The following is a 23,110-nucleotide window of genomic DNA, read 5'->3' on the forward strand; positions in this document are numbered from 1 at the left end:
GAGGCGTAACTTGAGGGTGTGCAGAGGTTGCGGTTGCACCAGGGCCCAAGAGGTTTAGAAGGCCCTTATGGTGTCACTTTTCCATATGAGAAGACTAGTACTATAAACCATACATTATAGTCAGGGCCCTGGCACAGACTTTGCACTGGGGCCCATCATCTTCTTGTTACGCCATTGAGCCTTAGGCTACATTCACACACGTTGGCACCCAGGAGAGGAGGAGGGGATTGGGAATCATGGGGCACGGCGCTGGGTTGCGAGGAAAGATAGGACACGGCCTATCTTTCTCCCGGCTACAGAACGGTACGGTGCCGCACGTGTGCAGCACCGTACTGCTCCCGCACGGTGCTGTGCGCCCATTGCCGTCTATGGTGGACGTATATACATCCCCCATACGACAGTGTGAATGGAGCCTTATAGGTTCTTCCACAGGTTTGAGTTGATTGTTGGGAGCTCAACTTGCACGTTGGTCCCTTTAAGCAAATGAACACTGTCAAATAGCAGACAACCCCTTTAACAACAAGACTAATATCAATGTCCTTATTTACAAATGTATGAAAAAAGCGCAAAAGTGCAAATATACTAATATATACATCCATTTTAGTACAGACAAACATTAAATGCACATACAACCCAAATGTCATCGCAGAAACACTACAAACATGTCCTAGTCATAAAAAATGGCTCGTACAAATTTACATGTGTGTACAACTTCTTAATGTTCTTTCCAAATTATCCCACGACTGGATCGAAGGTTATTTATAATATAAACATGATCTAAAAATTGCTAAAGAAATAAGAAAAAAAAACACCTTTACGACGTAAATGATAAAACATTGCTGTAATACAATATGAAAACGTGAAAGAAAAGATAAGATATAGTCAGGATTTCTTCCGGCTTTTGTGTTCTTCCTCCAATGCCCCGGATTGTACCTGAAGAATGGAGAAACAAGGAAAGTGTATAAAAGCCAAATACAAATTTATGGCATTGCAGGAAAAGGTTTAATATACAAAAAAACCCTGACCATTATCAAGAACACATAAAACTTTTGTAATATAAGTAATTTTAAGAAAGTGGCTTTTCTTCAGCCTCCGACGGCCGATGATTCCCCATTCTTGCCACCACCAAATGTTCTGAAAATTTCCTGTCTTTTTACTTGTGATACATGTTCAGTTTTTCCTATCCTGGGCAGCACAAATTTTGCCTTCTTTTTGAAACTTTTTGGTGCAAATGTCTCAAATCCACATGGACTTAATTTGGGACCTGAGGCTGTGTCCTGCATTTTTAAACACTCTAGTCACACCCCAGGGAGATGTTGAAATATGAGGCCGCGGTCACATGTTGCGCTTTGATTGCGTTTTGAAACCTATTACAGCTGTGGAGAGGTGATTTGCCTAATTACATTACTGTTCACATTTACAATACGCATAGTCAACGCATGTATAATGATGGGTGTGACACATTCATTAAGAACGTGTGCCAGGAATCATGAATCTGGCGCTTCCCTGCACTGGCCCGACAGTGTTCACCAACTTTTGTGTGGTGCATCCTTAAGATACGGTGTGTGACAGACTTTGCATGATAAATCCGGGGCATGATCCGACTGAGCACCGGAACGCCCCCTAAATTGTGTCGCATGGTGGCTAATGGTTGCAACACAATAGTGGTGCGGACACTTCTTAAATACCTGTGCAAGCAGTTTACACCTAAAAGAACGCGCAAAGTCCGTCAAAAAACTGGCACAAAGCCCTTAGTAAATGTGCCCCATTGTACTGAAAAAGATGCTCCCCTCTTTAGTAGACTCAGTTTATAGTTGAGTCATAAAGGAGTGTTCAAAGAGTCGAGTCAAGACTTCACCGTGCGTGATCAAGTAAAGTCAATGACAGCGTAAAAGCTCGGTGTACGAAGCTCTTGAGACTATGTGGTGCTTGAAGATGCTCCATAATGACAAGATGCTTCTGAATGCATTACACATAGGACAGCAGCCATTAAAGGGAATGGATAGACATCTGCTGCACGAGGTTACGACATACATTACATTTTCTTGTTATTTATCAGCTTCGGTAAATGACGTGATAAAGCTTTTATCATTAGGGAAGATGAAATCGACAATTTTCTGTGGTTGAACAAAATGTAAATGTCCTGTGCTCATAATTGTGTGACTTTACGATATTGTTTCCTGTTTTAGTATTAATATTTCTTTGCAGGACCTGAGTATTTATCTGCTTAGATACATCCGATAATGGATTCATTAATAAGGTTGGGAAAATTACTTCATTATGTGTCTCTTTTAATGTAACTCCAACTGTGAATATTTTTTAGTTTCAGGTCTAAGTACTGTGATTAAATGTATAATTTATGGTTATTATGTGATAGATATCCCCTGCTGTTGTTCACACAGCCAGAAAGTAGAGTGTTATTAAAAAATCTCCCCTTGTGAAGATAATTTCCCACAAACGTAGCCATGTTATCCCTTAAAAACGAGATTGTTGTCTTTGGATACGACTACCACTGCTGGAGTGATTGCACAAAGAAACAAATAGTTTTTGCATGTGCATTGCCGGGAGTTACCACAGGTCCCTCAGGCATCCTGGGGTAATAAGCCCTAAATCTAGGTGGTCGTACAGGGCTCAATAGTGCATGTGTGGCCATTGCTGCAAGGGTGTGGGGTTGGTCGTATCCAAGGATAGCTATCTCGTTTTTTTAGGGACAGCATGGATACATTAATGGAAAGATATCTGTTACGTTTCTTTAACAACATGCAATTTAAGAAATGTTCATGTATGGCAGCTGAATTAAATAAAAGTGAAATGATAAGGTGAGAATACCCCTTTAAACTTACTACCACCCATACCTCTGGTCCAGTGCCTGTCTTCCCCTTACCAACGGCCTCTGTTTGTAACAGAGACGTGGGTTGACAGTGTGCATTACAACATGTGGCTATGGTCTGAACTGCACTGTAGCAAGTGTTTGCTGTCAACGTGTCATCACTACTTAAAGGGGTTGACCACTAAAACTCATGTTTTTTGTAATGTGTGTGTAAGTGTGGGAAAAGGGGAGGCAGGATATTAGGTAATTTAACAATATACATCTATTAATAATTCTGCTCCGCTTTCTTTATATGTAAAGTGAAGCCTCCTGTCTTTTACCTCATCAGCCAGACATTCCTGTCCATAAAATGGCTGCAGACGGAGGGTCATGTGATCTATAACTGGCCATGATGAACTGCCAGTTAGAGATCACATGACCCTCCATCTGCGGCCATTTTATGGTCAGGAATGTCTGGCTGATGAGGTAAATGACAGGATGACAGGAGGCTTCACTTTACATATAAGGAAAGCGGAGCAGAATTATTAATAGATGTATATTGTTAAATTACCTAATACCCTGCCCCCTGCACTTACACACACATTACACAAAACATGAGGTAAAGTGGTCAATTTGTTTAACTTCTACAGAGACCGGTGGTGATGGGAGGTGCTGTGCTGGGTGAGAGGTAAAGACCAAGTTAAAGGCTGATCTGCAAGAATTCCAAGTTTCAGATTCCCATTGATCTGACATTGATGACATATCTTATGAGATAAAAACATTTCTAATATGGATGACTTTAAGGAATTGTTATCTGTTGAATAAGGCTTTAAATTTAAAGGGTTTTCAACTAGAGATGAGCGAGTATACTCGTCCGAGCTTGATGCTCATTCGAGTATTAAGGTACTCGAAACGGCTCGTTTCTCGGACGAGTATTTCCCCTGCTCGAGATCGAGCATTTAATGAAAAAAACACAGTGAAGAACAGTGAAGAATAGAATAAAAACAGTGAACACAGTGAACACAGGATCATTTAAGTGAAAAACACAGTGAAGAACACAGTGAAGAATAGATTACAGATGTTCGGCACATCTGCTTACTTGTCGGGAGATACGCGCGGAACGCTGCAAACAAAATACTATGTGAAGAACAATATATATGTGTGAAGAACACATTGAAGAACACGGTGAGCAGGACGGAGACACCGGGGAGCAGCACAGAGACACCGGGGAGCAGCAGCACGGAGACATGGGGGGAGCAGCAGCACGGAGACATGGGGGGAACAGCAGCACGGAGACATCGGGGGAACAGCAGCACGGAGACATCGGGGGAACAGCAGCACGGAGACATCGGGGGAACAGCAGCATGGAGACATCGGGGGAACAGCAGCATGGAGACATCGGGGGAACAGCAGCATGGAGACATCGGGGGAACAGCAGCATGGAGACATCGGGGGAACAGCAGCATGGAGACATCGGGGGAACAGCAGCATGGAGACATCGGGGGAACAGCAGCATGGAGACATCGGGGGAACAGCAGTACGGAGACATCAGGGGGAACAGCAGTACGGAGACATCAGGGGGAACAGCAGCACGGAGACATCGGGGGAACAGCAGCACGGAGACATCAGGGGGAACAGCAGCACGGAGACATCGGGGCAGCACGGGGACATTTGGGCAGCACGGAGACACCGGGGAGCAGCAGCACGGATCCCGAGACAGCGTATCTCCCGACAAGTAAGCAGATGTGCCGAACATCAGCAATCTATTCTTCACTGTGTTTTTCACTGCGTTTTTCACTTAAATGATCCTGTGTTCACTGTTTTTATTCTATTCTTCACTGTTCTTCACATCTGCTAACTTGTCGAGAGATAATATACGCGCGGAACAGTGAAGAATGGATTGCAGATGTTTGCATACATCTGCTAACTTATCAGAAGACATTCTTTTTCAATTAAATAACACATTTTATTCCCGAACCATGGTCCCTTTGAAAAATGCTCGGGTCTCCCATTGACTTCAATGGGGCTCGTTATTCGAGACGAGCACTCGAGCATCAGGAAAAGTTTGTCTCGAATAACGAGTACTCGAGCATTTTAGTGCTCGTTCATCTCTATTTTCAACCCTTTTGATATTGTATGCATTTGAATTTTGACTACCTACTCCCACCAATATGATATTGTTGACCTATTGTTGATACAATAGGGATATAGATCTTCCGGTGAGCCCAGGCTCTATTAATAATGAGCCTCAGAAGTTCAGCCACTTGAAAGTTACAAGGGTTAATGGTTTGGGCCGTGAGGATAATTTTCTCTGGTGAGCCCAAGGAGCAGGGTCGGCTCCAGGTTTCAGTAGATACCTGGGTGACAGAGCCTCAATGGGCTTCTTTACAGTGAACTCACGTGGTGGCATTAAAAATTCTCAAACTCCTGTTCCCTAAAATATTCCCTAATTTCTCCCAAACAGCGCCCTCATGGGTATTTTATATAAAGCCCCCCTCACTCCCTATGGATTCATAGAATACAGCCCTCTCACCCTCATAGATTCCTTATGTAAAGCCTTATGTGGGCCCCCCAGCAGCTCTGGGCCCTGGCACTTGCCCAGGTATGCTCAGAGCTGTATGCATATCTTTCAGACAACTGGCAAAGTAGTGAATAATATTCACTTACTCAATTCCAAACAATTATTCATCAATGCAGATAATAAAAATAGAAGTCTTCAGTTTTCATACCAGATACAGAAATATAAAGCAAAGATTTTTTTTTATGTAGAACATACCAGAAATCCCAATTCAGTTACTTGTATCTTCAATGTCTGAAACATGATTTTCCATCTAAAGAAGCAGAAACATAAAAGAAAATAATATAAGAGAATGGATATGAGTATCATGTTACATAACAAAGGGTAAACCCATTAAAATATTCACATTCAGAGAAATGCTCCTTGAATGTGCTTTTGTGTTATTCGTGGACTTTTTAGAGGTAAATGTCCTGTAAAAAACTATGATAAAGTCAGGAGTGTACAAATCAAGGTCCACACAGCTCACAGTGCATGTTAGAGCACATGAGAATCATGAAGTCTAAGGAACTGCCTAAGGAGCCCAGAGACAGAATTTTGACAAGGCACAGATCGGGTCAAGGTTACAAAAGAATTTCTGTAGCACTCAAGGTCACAGTGGCCTCCATAATGATTAAATGGAAGAAGTTAGACAACCACAACTCTTTCTCAACTTGTCCTTCCAGCAAAACCAAGCAATCATGCAAGAAGAGCCTTGATGAGACAGGTAAAGAAGAACCCCAAGATCCCTGTGGCTGAGCTCCAGAGATGCAGTAGGGAGATGGGAGAAAGTGCCATAAAGTCACCTATCACTGCAGCCTCCAGTAGTCGGGTCTTTACCTCTCCTCAGTGCAAGACTGCATACAGTTTGCAAGAAAACACACGAAGGACTATGAGAAATAAGATCCTCTGATCTGATGAGATGAAGATTGAACTTTAGTGGTGGTAATTCTAAGAGATATGTGTGGAGAAAACCAGGCACAGCTCATCACCTGCCAAATACAGTCCCAGCAGTGACACATGGAGGTAGCAGCATCAGGCTATGGGGGCAGGGACCGGACCACTGGGTGTAATGGAAGGAAAGATGAATGCGGCCAAGTACAGAGATATCCTGGATGAATATCTCCTTTTCAGAGTGCTCTGGACCTCAGACTGGGCTGAAGGTTTACCTTCCAGCAAGAGGCAGAGGCTGTGAAAACCATGTTGCATCATTCCCATGAAGACCCTTGGCTGTACTAGCACCAAAGCTGCTTCTACTCAACACTGAGCAAAGGGACTGAATACTTATGATGTGATGTTTCAGTTTTTGTTAATAAATTAGCAAAAATATCTACATTTAGCTTTTATTTCTGTCAGGATGGGGTGCAGAGTGTACATTAAAGAGCAAAAGAACTTTTGTGATCTTACCAATTGGTTGCAATTAAACAAAGGTTGAAGAAGAGTCTGAATACCTTGCATACCCACTGTATCAATTTTTGTGACCTTAAAGAGAACCTGTCACCAGGTTCACTATGAAACCACAATAAGTACCTTGCAGGGTTGGTTTCCTGTATGCTGGACATGCTTATAAATAAATTGAGACCGCTGCCTGCAGCCAGAAAAATTAACTTATATTTATGGTCGGACGCCAGTCAGTGGGGTGGGATTCCGGGTACAACGGTCACGGAGGCGCCGGCCCCCAGGGCTGCATCTTTTCATAACCACATCCTGGCTTCTTGTCCTCCCCTTGGCCTGCCACAGTCTCACACATGCGCAGTGCACCCTTCTCCCTCCATGTAGTTGCAGGGTCGGAGATGACCCATGCATGTGCATGAATTGAGACAATACAGAGATAACAAGGAGATAGTGAGGCACGGTTATATAAAGATGCAGCTGTGAGGGGCGGTGCCTCCTTGACTGCTGTGCCCGGAACCCCACCCCCCTGACTGGAGGCGGGCCATGAACATAAGTAAATTTTTCTGGTTGTGGACAGCGCGCATGCAACCAGCCATACAAGGTACTCATTGTAATTTCATAGTGATTCGCCTTGTGACAGGTTCCCTTTAAAACAAATTAGGAAAACCTACTATGAATTATCTGCCTGTTTTCAGGTGGAAAAAGCATGTAGAATTCCTTTTTTCCAACATTTTAATTAACTTTCCACCATTTTTGGTGTGGAGTATACGCCAGTCTTAATAAATTCTGCTAATTAGATTTGAACATTAACTAGATTTTTTGTTCTATGTCAACCGTAACATACAGACACATGTTACAGGAAGACAAGATTCCCTGCCAATAAGATGTACCAAGTCATTGCTTCCATCTTCATCAAAATCTTCTTCTATCCCATCTGTCATCTCTTCACCATCTGCGTCATGTCCTCCTTCAACATGTTCTTCAATGGAATTCTCTGCCGTCTCCGACTTACATTCTTCTGGAGCCAAATCCACATGATCATCTAAATGCTTTTTTTGACCTGGAATACAATAACATCATTGATTACTTCACTTTGGATATTATTATAATTAATTAGTCTTTACACATGTGTTTTAGGGAATTTGCTTATTTGGGAAGTAAATCACATCGAATGATGAAAATTAAATTTAATGAAAATGATAACATATTGCCAATAGTCCATCCGCCATATTTCACAGGTGGGTCGGGATACGTTGCATCCTGTTTGCCCGTTTCTATATAATTATCCACCAATATAGATAGAAAATTCCTTGGGAATATTTACGGTTTCCAAAAATCTATTAAGTAACTTGTGTAACATGTGCAGCGCAATAACCAAAATCTATGCAACTTTACTTGCTACAGCAGTTTCCTTGACTTGGCATAAACACAACATGTATCTGCCAGAGTGTAAAATCTGCTCGTCTGGCATTCACTAGGCAAAACAAGTTGATATTATGAGGGAAGCATAAAAATCTTCTATACTTCAATGATTTCCTAAGAACAAATTCTATTTACATACATATTGGCGGTCCCCTACTTAAGGACACCCAACTTACAGACGACTCCTGTAACCTCTGGTGAAATCCCAGGCTGCAATGATCAGCTTTAAGGTGTCTGTAATGAAGCTTTATTGATAATCCCTGTTCCCATGAGCGCTAAAAATCTTGAAAATTTCACTGGGACAGAAGAAAATTTTGTCTGCAGTTACAATTATAAAATATAGCACAAAACAGAAAAACATCCAGCGTCCTTAAAATCTTCATAATTTTGTTTGTTGCAAATTTTTTAATCCATAAAAATCCTTGTATGGGCCTACAGACGTGGCGTTTTCCCAGCTGGAAAAAGGCAAAGCATTTCAGATTTTTCAACATAATAGTCCTCAAGCTTGACACCTGGGAAACCGTCACGTCTGTATGTCCATACAATGATTTTTATGGATTTTAAAATTTGCAACAAACAAAAATATGAAGATCTGCTAATTGTTCGGATGTTGCGGTCGTCCACGGATATGTAAAGTGTGAACTTATCTACATGAGAGGTAAAAGCGAGCGCCTTACTATCCTCTTTATTGTGGGAAAAAAAACTTTTTATCCAATTATAAAATATTTTCCTATTCTGACTTGCATACAAATTCAACAGAACAAACCTAAAGAACTTATCCTGTATGTAACCCGAGGACTGCTGGTACCCAAGATCATAGCTACTGTATACAGGTCACAGTATTTTCTTCAGGACAGAGATGTGAAGTGTCATTAAAGGGAACCTGTCAGGGTGATTTGGGACACTAAACCACCCAAAAGTCCTTATGTACCTAGGGATAGACCCAATGAGGCGCATCAGACCTCTATCTATATATATAGGTGTAGTACGTCTGCTCCACTATGTGACTCTGGACTAAGGTAGGTATAATAAGTTTTTTTAATACTGGGCACAGAGGGACTGCCGGGTGACGTGGGACAAATCGCTGACAGCTGTCCTTAAACCACAGCCTGATCCCCGCATGCAGTCACAGGTGGAACTTCATCTCTCTCCTCATTGTACTAAGAGCCAGGAAAATGGAGAATTGGAGATGCAGCTGCGGCCATATGTCATAGCCAGGGTATGTGGGCGTAGAAATACCACTTTAGATTAAAAATCCTGCAGGTAGCATTATTGTGCCAGCTAAAGGGAAGGAGCAGAGGAAGATGCTATTCGCTATGAGGCACAAGGAGGACACTGGTAACAATGCTACTAGTAATTTTGGAATACAATACTACTTATAGGGGCGCTATTACCTGTGGGATGGGGGACACAATTACACGGGAGCGGAGAATAGGCCCATCTAAACTTTCACACGGTGATCTGGAGCGATAAGCTATTGCTGCCTGACCTTGAATTACTTTTAGTTCCTATTTTTGGAGTATACAAACACACATAATAACCAGCATCTCAGCACAGAACAAACATAAAAAGGCAGCACAATGTGAAATGCACAAAAGATAATAGACGCCATCAGGTTGACCTTGATCAAAAGACAAAATAGGCAGAGGCAAAAAACAAAGATATTGTGGCACTGCAAATGTAGTACGAAAATATTGGAAATTTTTTAAAAAAGAAATCTATGATCAAAATCCATCATGATGAACCAGGGACACTTACTCATAGATCCAGGCACCGTGACTGTGGTAATCTTCTTATATTTTTTCCCATGGCCTCTTTCCTTCTAAAATCAACTTTTAAATTGATGCTAATTAACCAGAAGGGCTCTAAGGGTGTTACCAGAGCCACTCTTGTGTCACCCCTTTATTCTTATAGACTGTAAGCTCTTGTGACCAGGGCCCTCACTACTAGTGTTCCATATGACAATGTCCATACTCTGCAGTATCTTATTTTATTTGTATTATGTCCTCCATGATTTATAAAGTGTTATGGAATATGATGTCTGCATATAAATAAAGATTATTATAATTGCTCCATGCTGTAGCTTCACAGACTGTTATACTCTCACCCCTTTCCCCACTGCTTCCTCTCCTCTCCTTCTCCTCTCCCTCTGCCTGCTGTAATCAGTGTAATAGCCTGTGAAGCTACATCACGGCTCTGGTACTACCACCAGAGACCTTCCGGGTCATTAGAATAAAGTTGATTTTAGTAGGAAGTATAAGAAGATAACCACAGTCGCGGTGCCTGGATCTATGGGTAATGCCCCTGGTTTATCATTATATATTTTGATGGTAGATTTTCTTTAAACCCAAAAGAATGTAAGAAAATAAAGAATAAGTATTCATCTGGCAGCTGCATATTCCTCTTGGATCTTCATTTTTTGTGTTGCAACATTTTAGTCCTGTAAAGGTTATCCACAGGGGTGCACAAGGCAGTATCATCGCCTGACTACACAGTGTTTGTTTGTAGTCTGCAGATATGGAAATAAGCTTTGGAGCTGAGTGCACAGAACAGTAGGAGATTTCTGTACATTATAGAAATACACAATAGGAATAGGCTCCGTGCTTCAATTTTGGTAAGTTAGATACACTTGGGCTCATTTACTTACCCGGTCCATTCGCGATCCCACAGCGCGTTGTCCGCCGTTGATTCGGAGCTTGCCGCGATTCACTAAGGTCAATATCCACTAGGTGTCGCTGCTGCGCTGAAGTCCGCCGGAGTTCACCTTCTTCGTCTTGGTGTATGTGAGTGCTATTCTTACGACACAAAATTTTTAAAAAAATTCAGCGTTTTTTTCTAATCCATCGGGTTTTCCGAATCCGATTGCGTGCGCCAAACTCCGGGGGCAATATTTGGGAATCCCGACGAAAATGCGCGATTCGGACCCTTAGTTAATGAGCCCCTTTATATTGGGAGGAATAAAAAAAATGGCTGGAAATGTGAACACACTTTAGCTCTTGTATCTTAACTTCTATATCTATATATATATATATATATATATATATATATATATATATATATATATATATATATATATATCTATATATATATATATATATATATATATATAGATATATATATATATACACACACACAAGTATAGTTATATGTATATATATTCCGTATATCTCTCTCTCTCTCTCTATAATATATATATATATATATATATATATATATATATATATATATACACATATATATAGTATTTAATGGCTGCACAGTGCACTGCAGCCTTGTTACTTTATGGTTGCAAATTATTAACACCCAAACCTTGTTAAACAATAATCATCGTATGAATAAATATGTAAATGTGAGCTAGAGGAGAGAGGTTCTGTGAATTCTTAGGATTTTTTGAAGTCAGAAATGTGCAATTCTAAATCTATGTGCCTGGCATAAATAATTCAGCGATGCCAGCGGCACCTCGGAACAGAGGAACTAGTGGCTTCTCAAACTTTGTCTTTGAATGGGAAGGTTTTTGAGGCTAGCAAGCAACTCACGCTGAGCCTATCCAGCAAAGGACGGATTCAGCAAGAGGAATATTACCATAACGTCTTTAGAAACGGCTGGATTGAAGACATTTCCTTTTACACTTTCCTTCAAGGAGTCTTAGCAATATAAGATTATATTACAAAATAAGTAACAATGGTCAAGTAACAGTAACAGTGTGACCCAATAACCACACAGGAGGGTAAAGCTCCCACAAGGTTAAGTTTCCTTTTTAGGTAATAATAGGAAACTCTCGCCATGAAAATCTAGGCTGATCTTTTGGTAGAGACACTAAATATATAATATGAGATGGAGTAAAGGTCAGGAAGAAGAAAGTATCACAGCATGACCTGACTACACAGGTTTTATTTGTAGTCTGTAACTATGGAAATACACTCTAAAACTATGGGGAAGATTTATCAAGCTGTCTAAAAGTCAGACTATTTCTAGTTGTCCATGGCAACCAATCACAGCTCCCCTTTAAAATATTCATGAGCCCTGGTTAAATGAAAGCAGAGCTGTGATTGGTTGCCATGGGCAACTAGAAATATTCTGACTTTCGGGATTTATTATAATTCTAAATTCCGTCCATTTCAATATCCACTTATTCTAGACTTAGGATGTTGAATGGGTTGGCAAGTTTACAATTTTATCCATGGCCTACTTCCTCCTAAAATCAACCTGATGGACTCCTGTGGGTGTTACCAGAGCCGTTCCATGCTGCACCTCCACGGGCTGTTACACTGTCTCCCGTCACCCCTTCTCTCTCAGAGAGAGGAAGTGATTTTATAACAGCGTGTCAAGGCTCTGGTAGCACCTCCCAGAGCCCTTCTGGCTTATTAGCATAACTGTAAGTTGATTTTAGTAGGCAGGATGCGATGCCTGGATCTATGAGTAAGTGTGATTATCTATGAGTAAGGTTTATCATGCTTGATTTAGAAGGTAGATATCCTCTAAACTCCCCAAAACGTAAAAAAATAAAGAATAAAGTATCCATTGGGCAGCTACATATTGCTCTTGGACTTCCAGAAGGACAATGAAGCTGATTTCAATAATGATGAATGTAAGTAATGATCAGTAATAGACTATACCTCTGTGCTGTAAGGAAGTATTCTTATTTACTGTCAGTTCTAATCTATCACCCCATCATGTGTCATGTATGTGATTGTGTAGTTGTCACCCGTTAGTCAATCTACTCAGGTTCTGTAAAAGGTCCATTAAAACTTAGACAAGATAACTGAACGTATTTCATAGTTTTGCCATTTTATTAAAAAATCCTATATACAGGCAGTCCCAGGGTTATCTATGAGATACCGTATATACCTGGGTATAAGCCGACTTCAATACAAGCAGAGGCCCTTAATTTTGCCACAAAAAACTGTGAAAATCTATTGACTCGAGTATAAGCCTACGGTGGGAAATGCATTGGTCACAGCCAGCATATAGCATGTCTGTCCCCTTTCCTAATAGTATTTAGCCATACAGCCCCTGCCCTCAGTATATAGCCAACCTCCTGCCCAAGTATATAGCCAGCCCCCTGCCCAAGTATATAGCCAGCCCCCTGCCCCAGTAGTTAGCCAGCCCCCTGCCCCAGTAGTTAGCCAGCCCCCTGCCCCAGTAGTTAGCCAGCCCCCTGCCCCAGTAGTTAGCCAGCCCCCTGCCCCAGTATATAGCCAGCCCCCTGCCCCAGTAGTTAGCCAGCCCCCTGCCCCAGTAGTTAGCCAGCCCCCTGCCCCAGTATATAGCCAGTATCCTGCCCCTATAACAAGCCAGCATTCTCCCCATATAATCAGCCCCCTGCCCCTGTAGTTAGTCAGCCCCCTGTCCCTGTTGTTAGCCAACCCCCTGCCCCTGTATTTAGCCTGCCGGCATGCACAATGTGATGTCAGCGGCGGCTGTCACGGGATGACGGGACCTGCCACTGCTGGACCGAAGAAGAGAAAACCTCCAGGGGGTTCTGGGAGGTAGACAGATGATAGGGAGATTGATGATAGAAGATAAATATGAAAGATGAAATAGATTTATAGATAGATACAGGAGAAGACAGATAGAAGATAGATTGATTGATAGATAATAGATAGGAGACAGATGGGTAGATAGAAGATAGTTAGATAAATAGACAAAAAGCTAGATAGATTAATGGATAGATAGATATACATATTGATATATAGATAGATAGAAAATAGACACATTTTAGGAGATAGACAACTAGGCAGATAGGCGATAGATATATAGACAGGAGATAGATGATAGATAGATATATATAGACAGGAGATAGATGATAGATATATATAGACAGGAGATAGATGATAGATGTATAGAAAGGAGATAGATGTATAGACGGGAGATAGATGATAGATATATATAGACAGGAGATAGATGATAGATATATAGACAGGAGATAGATGATAGATATATATAGACAGGAGATAGATGATAGATATATATAGACAGGAGATAGATGATAGATATATAGACAGGAGATAGATGATAAGCATCTGCACCCGGGCATTCAACCAAGGGGTGTTAAAAGAGCAATACATCCTCTGCCCACAAAAGTCTGCATACAGGAGTCCCCTTTAGGACACAGGTCGCGGGTCAAAATGCCCAGTTTGCCATCCCCTTACGCCACCCCTGAACTCAGGTCGAGGACCGCCTGTATAGTTAAATGTCAGATTTTTTACATTTTTTGGTTTCTTGTGCCATGAATAATAAATAATGTGTCAGGAAAGAACATAAATCTAGATTCCGTTCATGTCACTTCCATATCCACATAATATATTCACAGTAACAACAGTTCATTAACGCTAAGATAGTATTAACATTCATGAATTCTTTATTAGCTTTGTACTGGATTTTTTGAAGTTTTACCCATTAAATATAATTAACATTGGATCGCGTTATACAACCATCAAAGGACACATTGGTAAAGATGCCACATTAAACAAAAGGGAAATGACTTCGAATTCCTCCGTGAAAAACCTTGCCATAATTCATACTACAAGAGGAGAACCATAAATAAAAATGGACACAAAGGGGCTGACAGATGGGAGTATCGCAGCGGGTAGCAATGACATGGAGATAAACTGGCACTCTGGAGGAATGAGAATGAAACGCTGTCCTTAATACAAGACTTAGACAGGCAGGAGGGGATAGGACGGCACAGACATAAAGCTTAACCAGCGATGCAATTAAAATTGTGTAAATACAGTGAAAAAGGGAGAAATTAAAAAGAGAAACATCAAGAGAAGAGAAATTTAATGAAACGTGTAATAGGACTAGTAAATCAACAATAGATTCTTTTCGGGAATATAAAAGTAATGACAATAAATGGACGAAGCAGCAAATGTGCTGGGACTTAGAAGTCCTACAAACCATGGACTTAGAAGTGTCTGTTTCAGTTACATACCTGTCCTGTGACCAAATATGTTAAAGGGGTACTCCCAAGAAGACAACATTCCTAAATATACTTAGCAAAACACGTTCTGTAATTCATTTTTATTATCAAAAATACAAAAATTTACAGCTATAATTCCATCCTGTCTCTATCAGTCCTGACGTTCATATTTTGGTTGTCCATGGATGCGACCATAAATTCTGTCCTGACTATAGTCGGGCAAATGTTCTTGACTGGTCAGATCCCTTTTACATAAACAGCAGGAGAGCACTACAGACAAAGGCACTTCCTGTGCAGCAGCAACATGCAGAGGGGACAACAGCAGCTCTACAGACAAAATAAAGTCTTGATCTAAGGGGAGGGAAGCGTAGCAGTGGTGACAGTATATTTTATTAATTAGGTGAGGCAGCAGAGCTAAGTGTGTCATGTTACTTATATTCATCTCATGACTCTGATCTGTGTCATCTCTCTTCTGAATCTTACACTGACCATCACTGAGTGATAGGAGCAAAAACAGCAAGAAAACTGAGTAAAATTGTTACCTAAGGGGTTAAAATGATCTTGTTTAATCACTAGGGCAGTGATGGCTAACCTATGGCACGGGTGCCAGATGTGGCACTCAGAGCCCTTTCTGTGGGCACTCAGGCCATCACCAGAGATGACTCCAGGTATCTTCCTGCAGTCCCAGACAGCCCAGGACTTGCTGTGCACAGAGCTATTTTAAAGTGACAGCTCTACCTGGGACTATTTTCTGCTTTATTGGTGTCCTCAGGTGCTAGTATCAATGAAAACTGTGACAGAGAAGGGAGTTTAAATCACAAATTAAACTTCTGTGTTGGCACTTTGCGATAAATAAGAGGGTCTTTGTTGTAGTTTGGGCACTCGGTCTCTAAAAGGTTCGCCATCACTGCACTAGGGGATTAAAATTTGAGAAATTTATTTCATGGTCGAACCCCTTTTAGTAGAGAAGGATGCCCAAGGCCTCACCACCAAGTGGGGAATGGGTTGAGATAAACCAGGTTGGGCTGCTATTTTACCAAATATAATAGCTGCATAATCTATTCAACCACTTCAAGTAAAAAGTCATAAATTTCAATAAGGCTTTTTGTCCACTAAGCTGTGCTTTTTGTGGGCCACAAACACGGGGAAAAGATTCCTTACTTGCGATTGGTCTGTCACTGGCAATTGAGAATATTAAAAGACTGGCTGTGTGCTAGCAGCTGTAAAAAAGTGTGCATGAGGATTAAGGACATCTAACACCAGGATGAAGAATTGTAAACCAAGCACACTAATATACTGACGTGTGACTCCTCTGGCAGGATCTATTCTTCTTTAAGCTTCCTATGCCCTTGTTTTTAAGAAAAAAATGCTTTAAAAATAATGCAAATGAGCCTAAGGGGCTCAAAGCTCTACAAGTGTTAATAGAGCCTGGAGCACCTCAGCTCATTTGCATAATTTTTAGAGCCTTTTTTAAAATAAAAACAGAGCATAAGAGGCTAAAAGAAGAGTGGATCCTGCCAGAGGGGGCATACACAAGTATGTCAGTGTGCTAGGTTTACAATACTTCGTCCTGGTGGTAGAAATCCTTTAAGAGCCATATTTATATACAAACAGGGCTGCCACAACCTCCATAAATAAATCTATACCTATCTATTGGCTCTCGCTATCTAGCATTAATATGCTATGCTTGTTATAATGAAGTTTAACTGTTTGCATTCCAACAAGTCATTTATAAGTTTGTGACATGGACCTTTAAACTTTTAAACCAAATTATATAAATCAATAATGCAGATTCTAAACGTTAACTTTGTTAGATAATTCATTTCTTTATCCTGTATTTGCCTTGCTTCTTTCTGTTTTTAACAGTGTATATAAATGTGCTTCCTTTCCAATACTTACATTGACAGCGGATAGATAAGGAGAAGCTGATAAAGTTTCTCATGCCCTAACTCTTTACAGTCACTGGAAAATTTCTTAGTTGATACGATTAAGGGAAAATAAGAACTGACTCATACGTCTTCACAGGACATGTCGGTAATTTGTCACAGAATGCTGGTAAAGACTACCAGGAACTGGGAGGTGACATCTTGGGTGCAGTGGGGGAGCAGTGGAGCTGCTAAGACCCCAGTGAAAAACAAGTACCATCCTCCAAACTATAATGTATTATTTATAATACTGGTCTCTTCCTAGGTGGTTCCTTCAAGGAACACTCCAGTCAAAGCTGATTAATTGAATTATATATTGTTCAGGATCTGAAGAGGAAGCATGACTTTAGGTGCCAACAAGGTTCTAGCAATACAATGAAATTGAGTCATGCTCCTCCCTTCAGGCCCTCAACCATACATTATTTAATCAATTACTTCTGACTGGATTGTTCCTTCAAATCTTTTTAGAGGTTATCTCAATGTCCCTCTGTAATGCAGGCTCTGGGAAAAAACAGGTGACACAGATACAGACAATGGGCTCAGAGACAAAATCTCCATCGCAGCTGTCCCTGCCTACTTGCCTAACTTACCTTAGACGGTAAGTGACAACTAGTCAATGTTCCATTCTTGCACCAAAGAATAAAACTCAGAGACGAGACAATACAAACACAAAAGAATAATCTCCAGAGCCAGGTCAAAACCGATACGACAAACGTAGTACAAAAACACAAGGCAGAATGATAGCCTGAATACAGGCATAGGGTCAAAATACTAGAATATTGAGTACTGAGAAAACAGGCTACCAGGATAGTGAATGCTTACTACAGTCTATAGCAGGCACAGCGTACTGACCAGGAAGAGCTTATGACAGAATCATGGTCCTGGTCCATCACTGAAGGTTAACTACTGAAGAACCAGAGCAAAGCTGTAGGAGAACGCCTGGTGTAGTACAGAAACAATCAAGATAGCCATCAAGCATAAACCAGTGTTCACACCGGTAACGTCAGAGTAAAACACAATGGGGCTCATTTACTAAGGGTCCGAACGGCGCACTTTCGTTGGGTTTCCTGACAATTTCCGTTTTGCGACGAATTGCCCCGGGATTGTGGCGCACTCGCTGGCTCGCATGCAACAGAAATCGGGGGGGCGGGCTGTTGGACAACCCGACGGATTCGGACAATGCGCGGGATTTAACATTTAAAATTGTGTTGCAAGACACGCACTTACATGCAATGGGAAGAAGAAGGTGAACTCCGGCAGACCTCGAGGCAGAAGCAACGGATGCAGGAACTTGGGCGCACAAGCTTAGTGAATCGCGCCGGACCTGAATCCTCGTTGGACAAGGCGCCACGTGATCGCGACAGGACGTTAGTAAACCTGCCCCAATGACACAATCTGTACTTACATACTTTCTACTGTATTGATTTACATGGTGGAGAACTTCTTTAATATACTGTAGTGGTTAATAGATTGGTTTTCACTGCTCATGTAAAGGGTTACTTAAGTTTCTTCTTTTGTTGTCAACCTTTTAACTTGAAGCCTTTGCCTAATTTTAATATTTTATCACTTACTTTTCTAAGTTTCAGGGATTGATCGATTACTCATTCTGCTAAGTCTTCACTTAGCAATGTTTTTTATTCCTTCCACCTTCACAGCATTGCTTGACCTTTCGCTGAGAAATGCCTTTCTGGTTAATTTTCATACAAATGTATTCGAGTCTATCCACACTACGCTGATTTAATGGACAACCATGAAGGAAATAGCATTTTACGGGAAGCAATGACTTACACTTGAAGAGCTTCATTAGTCATGTTGGGTATTTAAAGGACATTTCCGATGGGTTTTTATCAGTCTGATGTTCTTCTATTGTTGTATTGTTACTACACGAAGACTGAGAGCCTCATCTTTTTGTGATGAATTATGATATTTTAGGAGGCTTATTCATTCACAAGAGGAAATTACTAGTGAATACAGATGCATTGTTATTTACAGGAATCCATATGTATTATATAAGGCTTCATGGAGAATAGGGGCAGCCACTGTGCTGCCCCTATAATATCCTGGCAGGGAGATTGCTCAGGGACAGATAGAGATCACATGACCCTCCATCTGCGGCCATTTTATTTTTCCTTCAGAGAAAATTCAGGGTAACTCCCTACCCACTAAATCTCCAATAGTCAAGTTCAGAGGACTAATCTAAATTATATGGAGTATTCTCATGTATAGCTTTTATCATATATCTATTGGATACGTTATGAAAACATGATAGATATGAGTTCTGCATCTGGCCCTTCATCTATTTTGAAATGGTGGTCACTTACACCCATCCCACAGCCAGGCCAAAAAGTTAGTTAGCTGTGGGATGGGGGTAAGGGGCCAGCCTCCATCCAGGTCTAAGGCCCCTTCCACACTTGCGTTGCAGATCACGTCAGAGTCTGATCAGGGTGCGATCAGGGTTTGGTCAGTGAAAAACTGTCATTTTGCATCAGAGTGCAATCAGTTTTCAGTCAGAGTTTGTTCAGTGTCTCAGTTTTTCACACGCATTTTCACTGCAATTTCAATGCAATTTCAATGCGTTTTTCATGTGCAGATAATGCGCGTGAAATGGACTCAGGACTGAGCTCTATCTTTTCTATGGCAATTGATGCATGAAAAGCGTATTGCACTTGCAAGTGTCTCAGAGTGCAATACGTTTTTGATGCTACTCCATAGACTTGTATGGTGCGTTTTTCACGTTCGTGACTTGCAAAAGTAGAGCATGTCGAGATTTAAACGCACGTAAAAAAACCGCGTGTGTGCAGGTGAAAAAAAATGCAAGTCTGAAAAAGCCCATTGATTACAATGGATCAGAGTGCAATGCAAGTTCTGCGCGTCAAAAGCATGCGCAGAAAACGCGCGTGAAAAACGCAAGTGTGAAAGGGGCCTAAGGGAGTGACAGAAATAGCCGAGTCGATTTGCTGAGCCATTTTCTGTCCTCACATTGACATGAATGGAGGGTGTCCGCAGCCAGGAGATCAGTGGACCCTCCTCATTCACAAGGTATCAGTCCAAGAGGTAGATATGTCATAAATACCCCTTTGAGACTATGTTCACATAATTTATTTATAGGCCATTATTGGTTCAAACTGCATAATAATAATAAAATCCCTTTATGTACATTATTAATTTGCATGGAGCTGCCATGATGATGTTCTTGCTCAGTTCTACTTCCTGAAAATAGGAGATATGTTTCTTTCATGATACAAGTAAACATAAACGTGAGAAGAGGTGATGGAACCTCTTTGGTTCGGGGTCACTGAGTTCAGCCGAACCTGACCTGAAAGTTTGGTTTGGGTATCTGAATGCTCAACCCCACCGGTAACACTGGTTACCCTTTAAATGACACAATTGGGGAGTGTCGACCACAATCATTTGGATCATGGGTTTTACCTGTTGGTAGAGCCTGAACTCTGAACCTAAATTTTTGGCTAAAGTCTGGGTACAGGGACCCCCATCCCTATTTATAAGAGGCTTATTTTACAAAATAAACAAAAATTAGTGTAAACCCATCTAGTTGGAGACCATGATAGCCCCTTTATTCAAGGACTCCTCTAAATCCCAGACAATCCTTCGTTTGAAAACAATGTCTAGTGTACCGTATTTTTCGGACTATAAGGTGCACCGGAATATAAGGCGCACCATCAATAAATGCCTGCTTAAACGTCTAGGTTCATATATAACGCGCACCGGATTATAAGGCGCACCTGATTATAAGGATGAGTGACCAGCAGGTAGCAGACCTGTGCACTGTTCAAGGCAGCTGTTGTCTGTAAGTACAGTTCAAATATAAGGCGCACTGGACTATAAGGCGCATCTTTGATTTCTGAGAAAATCAAAGGATTTTTTGTGCACTTTATAGTCCAAAAAACACTAATGTTATACATTATGCTGCATTATGTGTGTGACCCGGTAATAATGTTTTCATTACCATAGATGCACACCAGCAATGTCGGCTTTGCTTATTTTATCTCAATTCTCATCGATTCCTTATTTGCTCTGTGATCATAGATTTTTCATTCATTCTTAGAAAATCCTCGGCTGTGTGTGCCTTTGACATAAATCATTTTCACCAACCTGCTTCAGCCTTCTGCTGTTTTTCTATCTTTTCCAGCCTTCCCAGCAACGAGTCGATTTTGGTTTTGATTTGGGTCAGCTCCTTTTTGATTGTTTGCAGCTCATCAGATTTCACTGGAGAGAGAAAAATGGAGCAAATCATGAAAACAATAATTTTATCTCAACAGACGGATTGCTCAACTATTTCATATGTTCTTCCTATTATGGTGCAGTCAGAAGCTATAATTTCCATGTCTGTTATTTTCTATGTTATGGGTAATTTCAGCAAATATTTGGTGGCTGGGAATGAGGTTCATCAAAATGAGGATCACAAAATCTATAATAACAGATCTTTCTAACAAAGATAAACTTCTGCGGTGATCTTCTAGTTGTCAGTCTCCAGGAGTAGTGGACCCACTGGACCATCGCGGACGATGATGTGAGCCGACACCTGGGACCGGAGTCTAAGTGGCACCCGGTTTTCACAAGAGCCCACCACAAAGCGGGATGGACTTGCTGCGGCATGGTACCACCAGGTCGTTCCACAGGTACAACTTTGTCCGTAGTGGCAGCCTAGGCGAGGTACAGAAATGGAAGGCAGGTTCATGATCGGGGACAAGGGGCAAAGGTTCTGGGTCAGAGACAGAGCAGAAGGTCAGGGCTGGTGGCGGAGGAGCATAAACGGGAACAAGCCCGGGGACACAACGGCAAATCTCACTAATCACAAAGGTCACAGGAAACAAGCTTTTTCTAAGGGAGTGAGGCACAAACATCTGGCGTGGTGTGCGGGGAGAGGCTGGGTTAAATAGAATTCTGTGTAAGGCCAGCACCAATTAACGGCACACTAGCCCCTTAAATCTTGTGATACTGGTGCGTCGCACCCTAAAACGGGGGAATGCGCGGGCACGGCTGAGGACCTGGAAGCAGGATTGAGGATGGGTAAGTAGCTGTGGAGTGGAGCAGGGGCACACAGAGAGGCACGGGTGAGACGGCGGCCTGAGACATGGGTTGCGGGACCACCCGTGACACTAGTAGTCTACATATACACAGACTATCTTGAATTTTGATAAACTAAGTTTGTGTAGGTTCCTCCCAGGCCATCAAATAAGAACAGAACCATTGAGGTATGGAGGATGGTGTTATTTCTTTCTATTTTGGTTTATAATTATGAGGTTTTATGTGTTGTGATAGCCTAATACACATATAGTTTCTTGTCTTGGTTTACTATAGCACAAAAGTAAGTAGGAGAACTGCTCAATCACTTAATGAACATTCAGACACATGAGCAACTAACAAAGAGATTAAGACGAGGTTCTACTCCAGAATGGACCCTCTTAGTTTATCTGGCACAATGTGTGGGGTGGGAGAACATCAAGAGCTGACTCTACTTCAGCCTCCTACTGTTCAGCACAGCTTTCAGTCTCCACATGCCCAAAAGTTGGCCTTAGGATACATTCATACAAACGTAATAGGGATGCCTATGGGGCCTGACCGCACCATGAGCATGCACAGTAAAATATAGTACACGCCCTATATTTCACAGTGTTATGGTGCCGGCACTCCACTTCTCTATGGAGAGGGGCAGGTTGGGCAGTGCTCATTCTCCAGCACTAATCTGTGCCCACTGGGGAATGACCCAAAGTCTCCATAAGGTGAACTCTTACTTCCTGACCCTAAAAAATAGCCTCTCACTCGGCCAAACCAGTGAAGAGATGCAAACCGTACTGTCTATATTTGGGAATCTGTTCCTTCTGGGATAAACATACTGATTTGGCTGGTCATGTCATTAGGCTTCTTGAAAGTCATCCTTGATGCTAAGGGGGTGGCCTTACAAGGTAGCAAAGAAAGGCGTGGTTCTTCCTATCCCATCCTGGAAAACTTATTTGCTTTATTCCCAGAATCCCCTAGTGAAGCATCAGTCCCTATAAGTCTCCACACTCATACAAGTCGGCCTTAATAGGCAAAGTCTCTGTAAGGAGAACTCTTACTTC

The 23,110-nt window shown here is 41.6% G+C and overlaps 1 protein-coding gene across 5 annotated transcripts in view; it reads right to left on the minus strand.

The window, feature by feature from the left end:
- Positions 1–580: 580 nt before the first annotated feature.
- The window catches only part of RALYL (RALY RNA binding protein like), a 423,906-nt gene continuing 401,376 nt past the window's right edge, over positions 581–23,110 (minus strand). For all 5 annotated transcript variants that reach the window (XM_072151628.1, XM_072151625.1, XM_072151626.1 and 2 more), the window contains 4 exons: positions 21,141–21,254; positions 7,649–7,818; positions 5,586–5,640; positions 581–933 (listed from right to left, as the gene is read on the minus strand). In XM_072151628.1, the coding sequence (XP_072007729.1) occupies positions 5,599–5,640; positions 7,649–7,818; positions 21,141–21,254 (326 nt within the window). In that variant the 3' untranslated portion in view covers positions 581–933; positions 5,586–5,598. The remainder of the gene's footprint in view (positions 934–5,585; positions 5,641–7,648; positions 7,819–21,140; positions 21,255–23,110) is intronic.

This window comes from Engystomops pustulosus, chromosome 5 (genome assembly GCF_040894005.1).
Source record: "Engystomops pustulosus chromosome 5, aEngPut4.maternal, whole genome shotgun sequence".
NCBI lineage: Eukaryota > Metazoa > Chordata > Amphibia > Anura > Leptodactylidae > Engystomops > Engystomops pustulosus.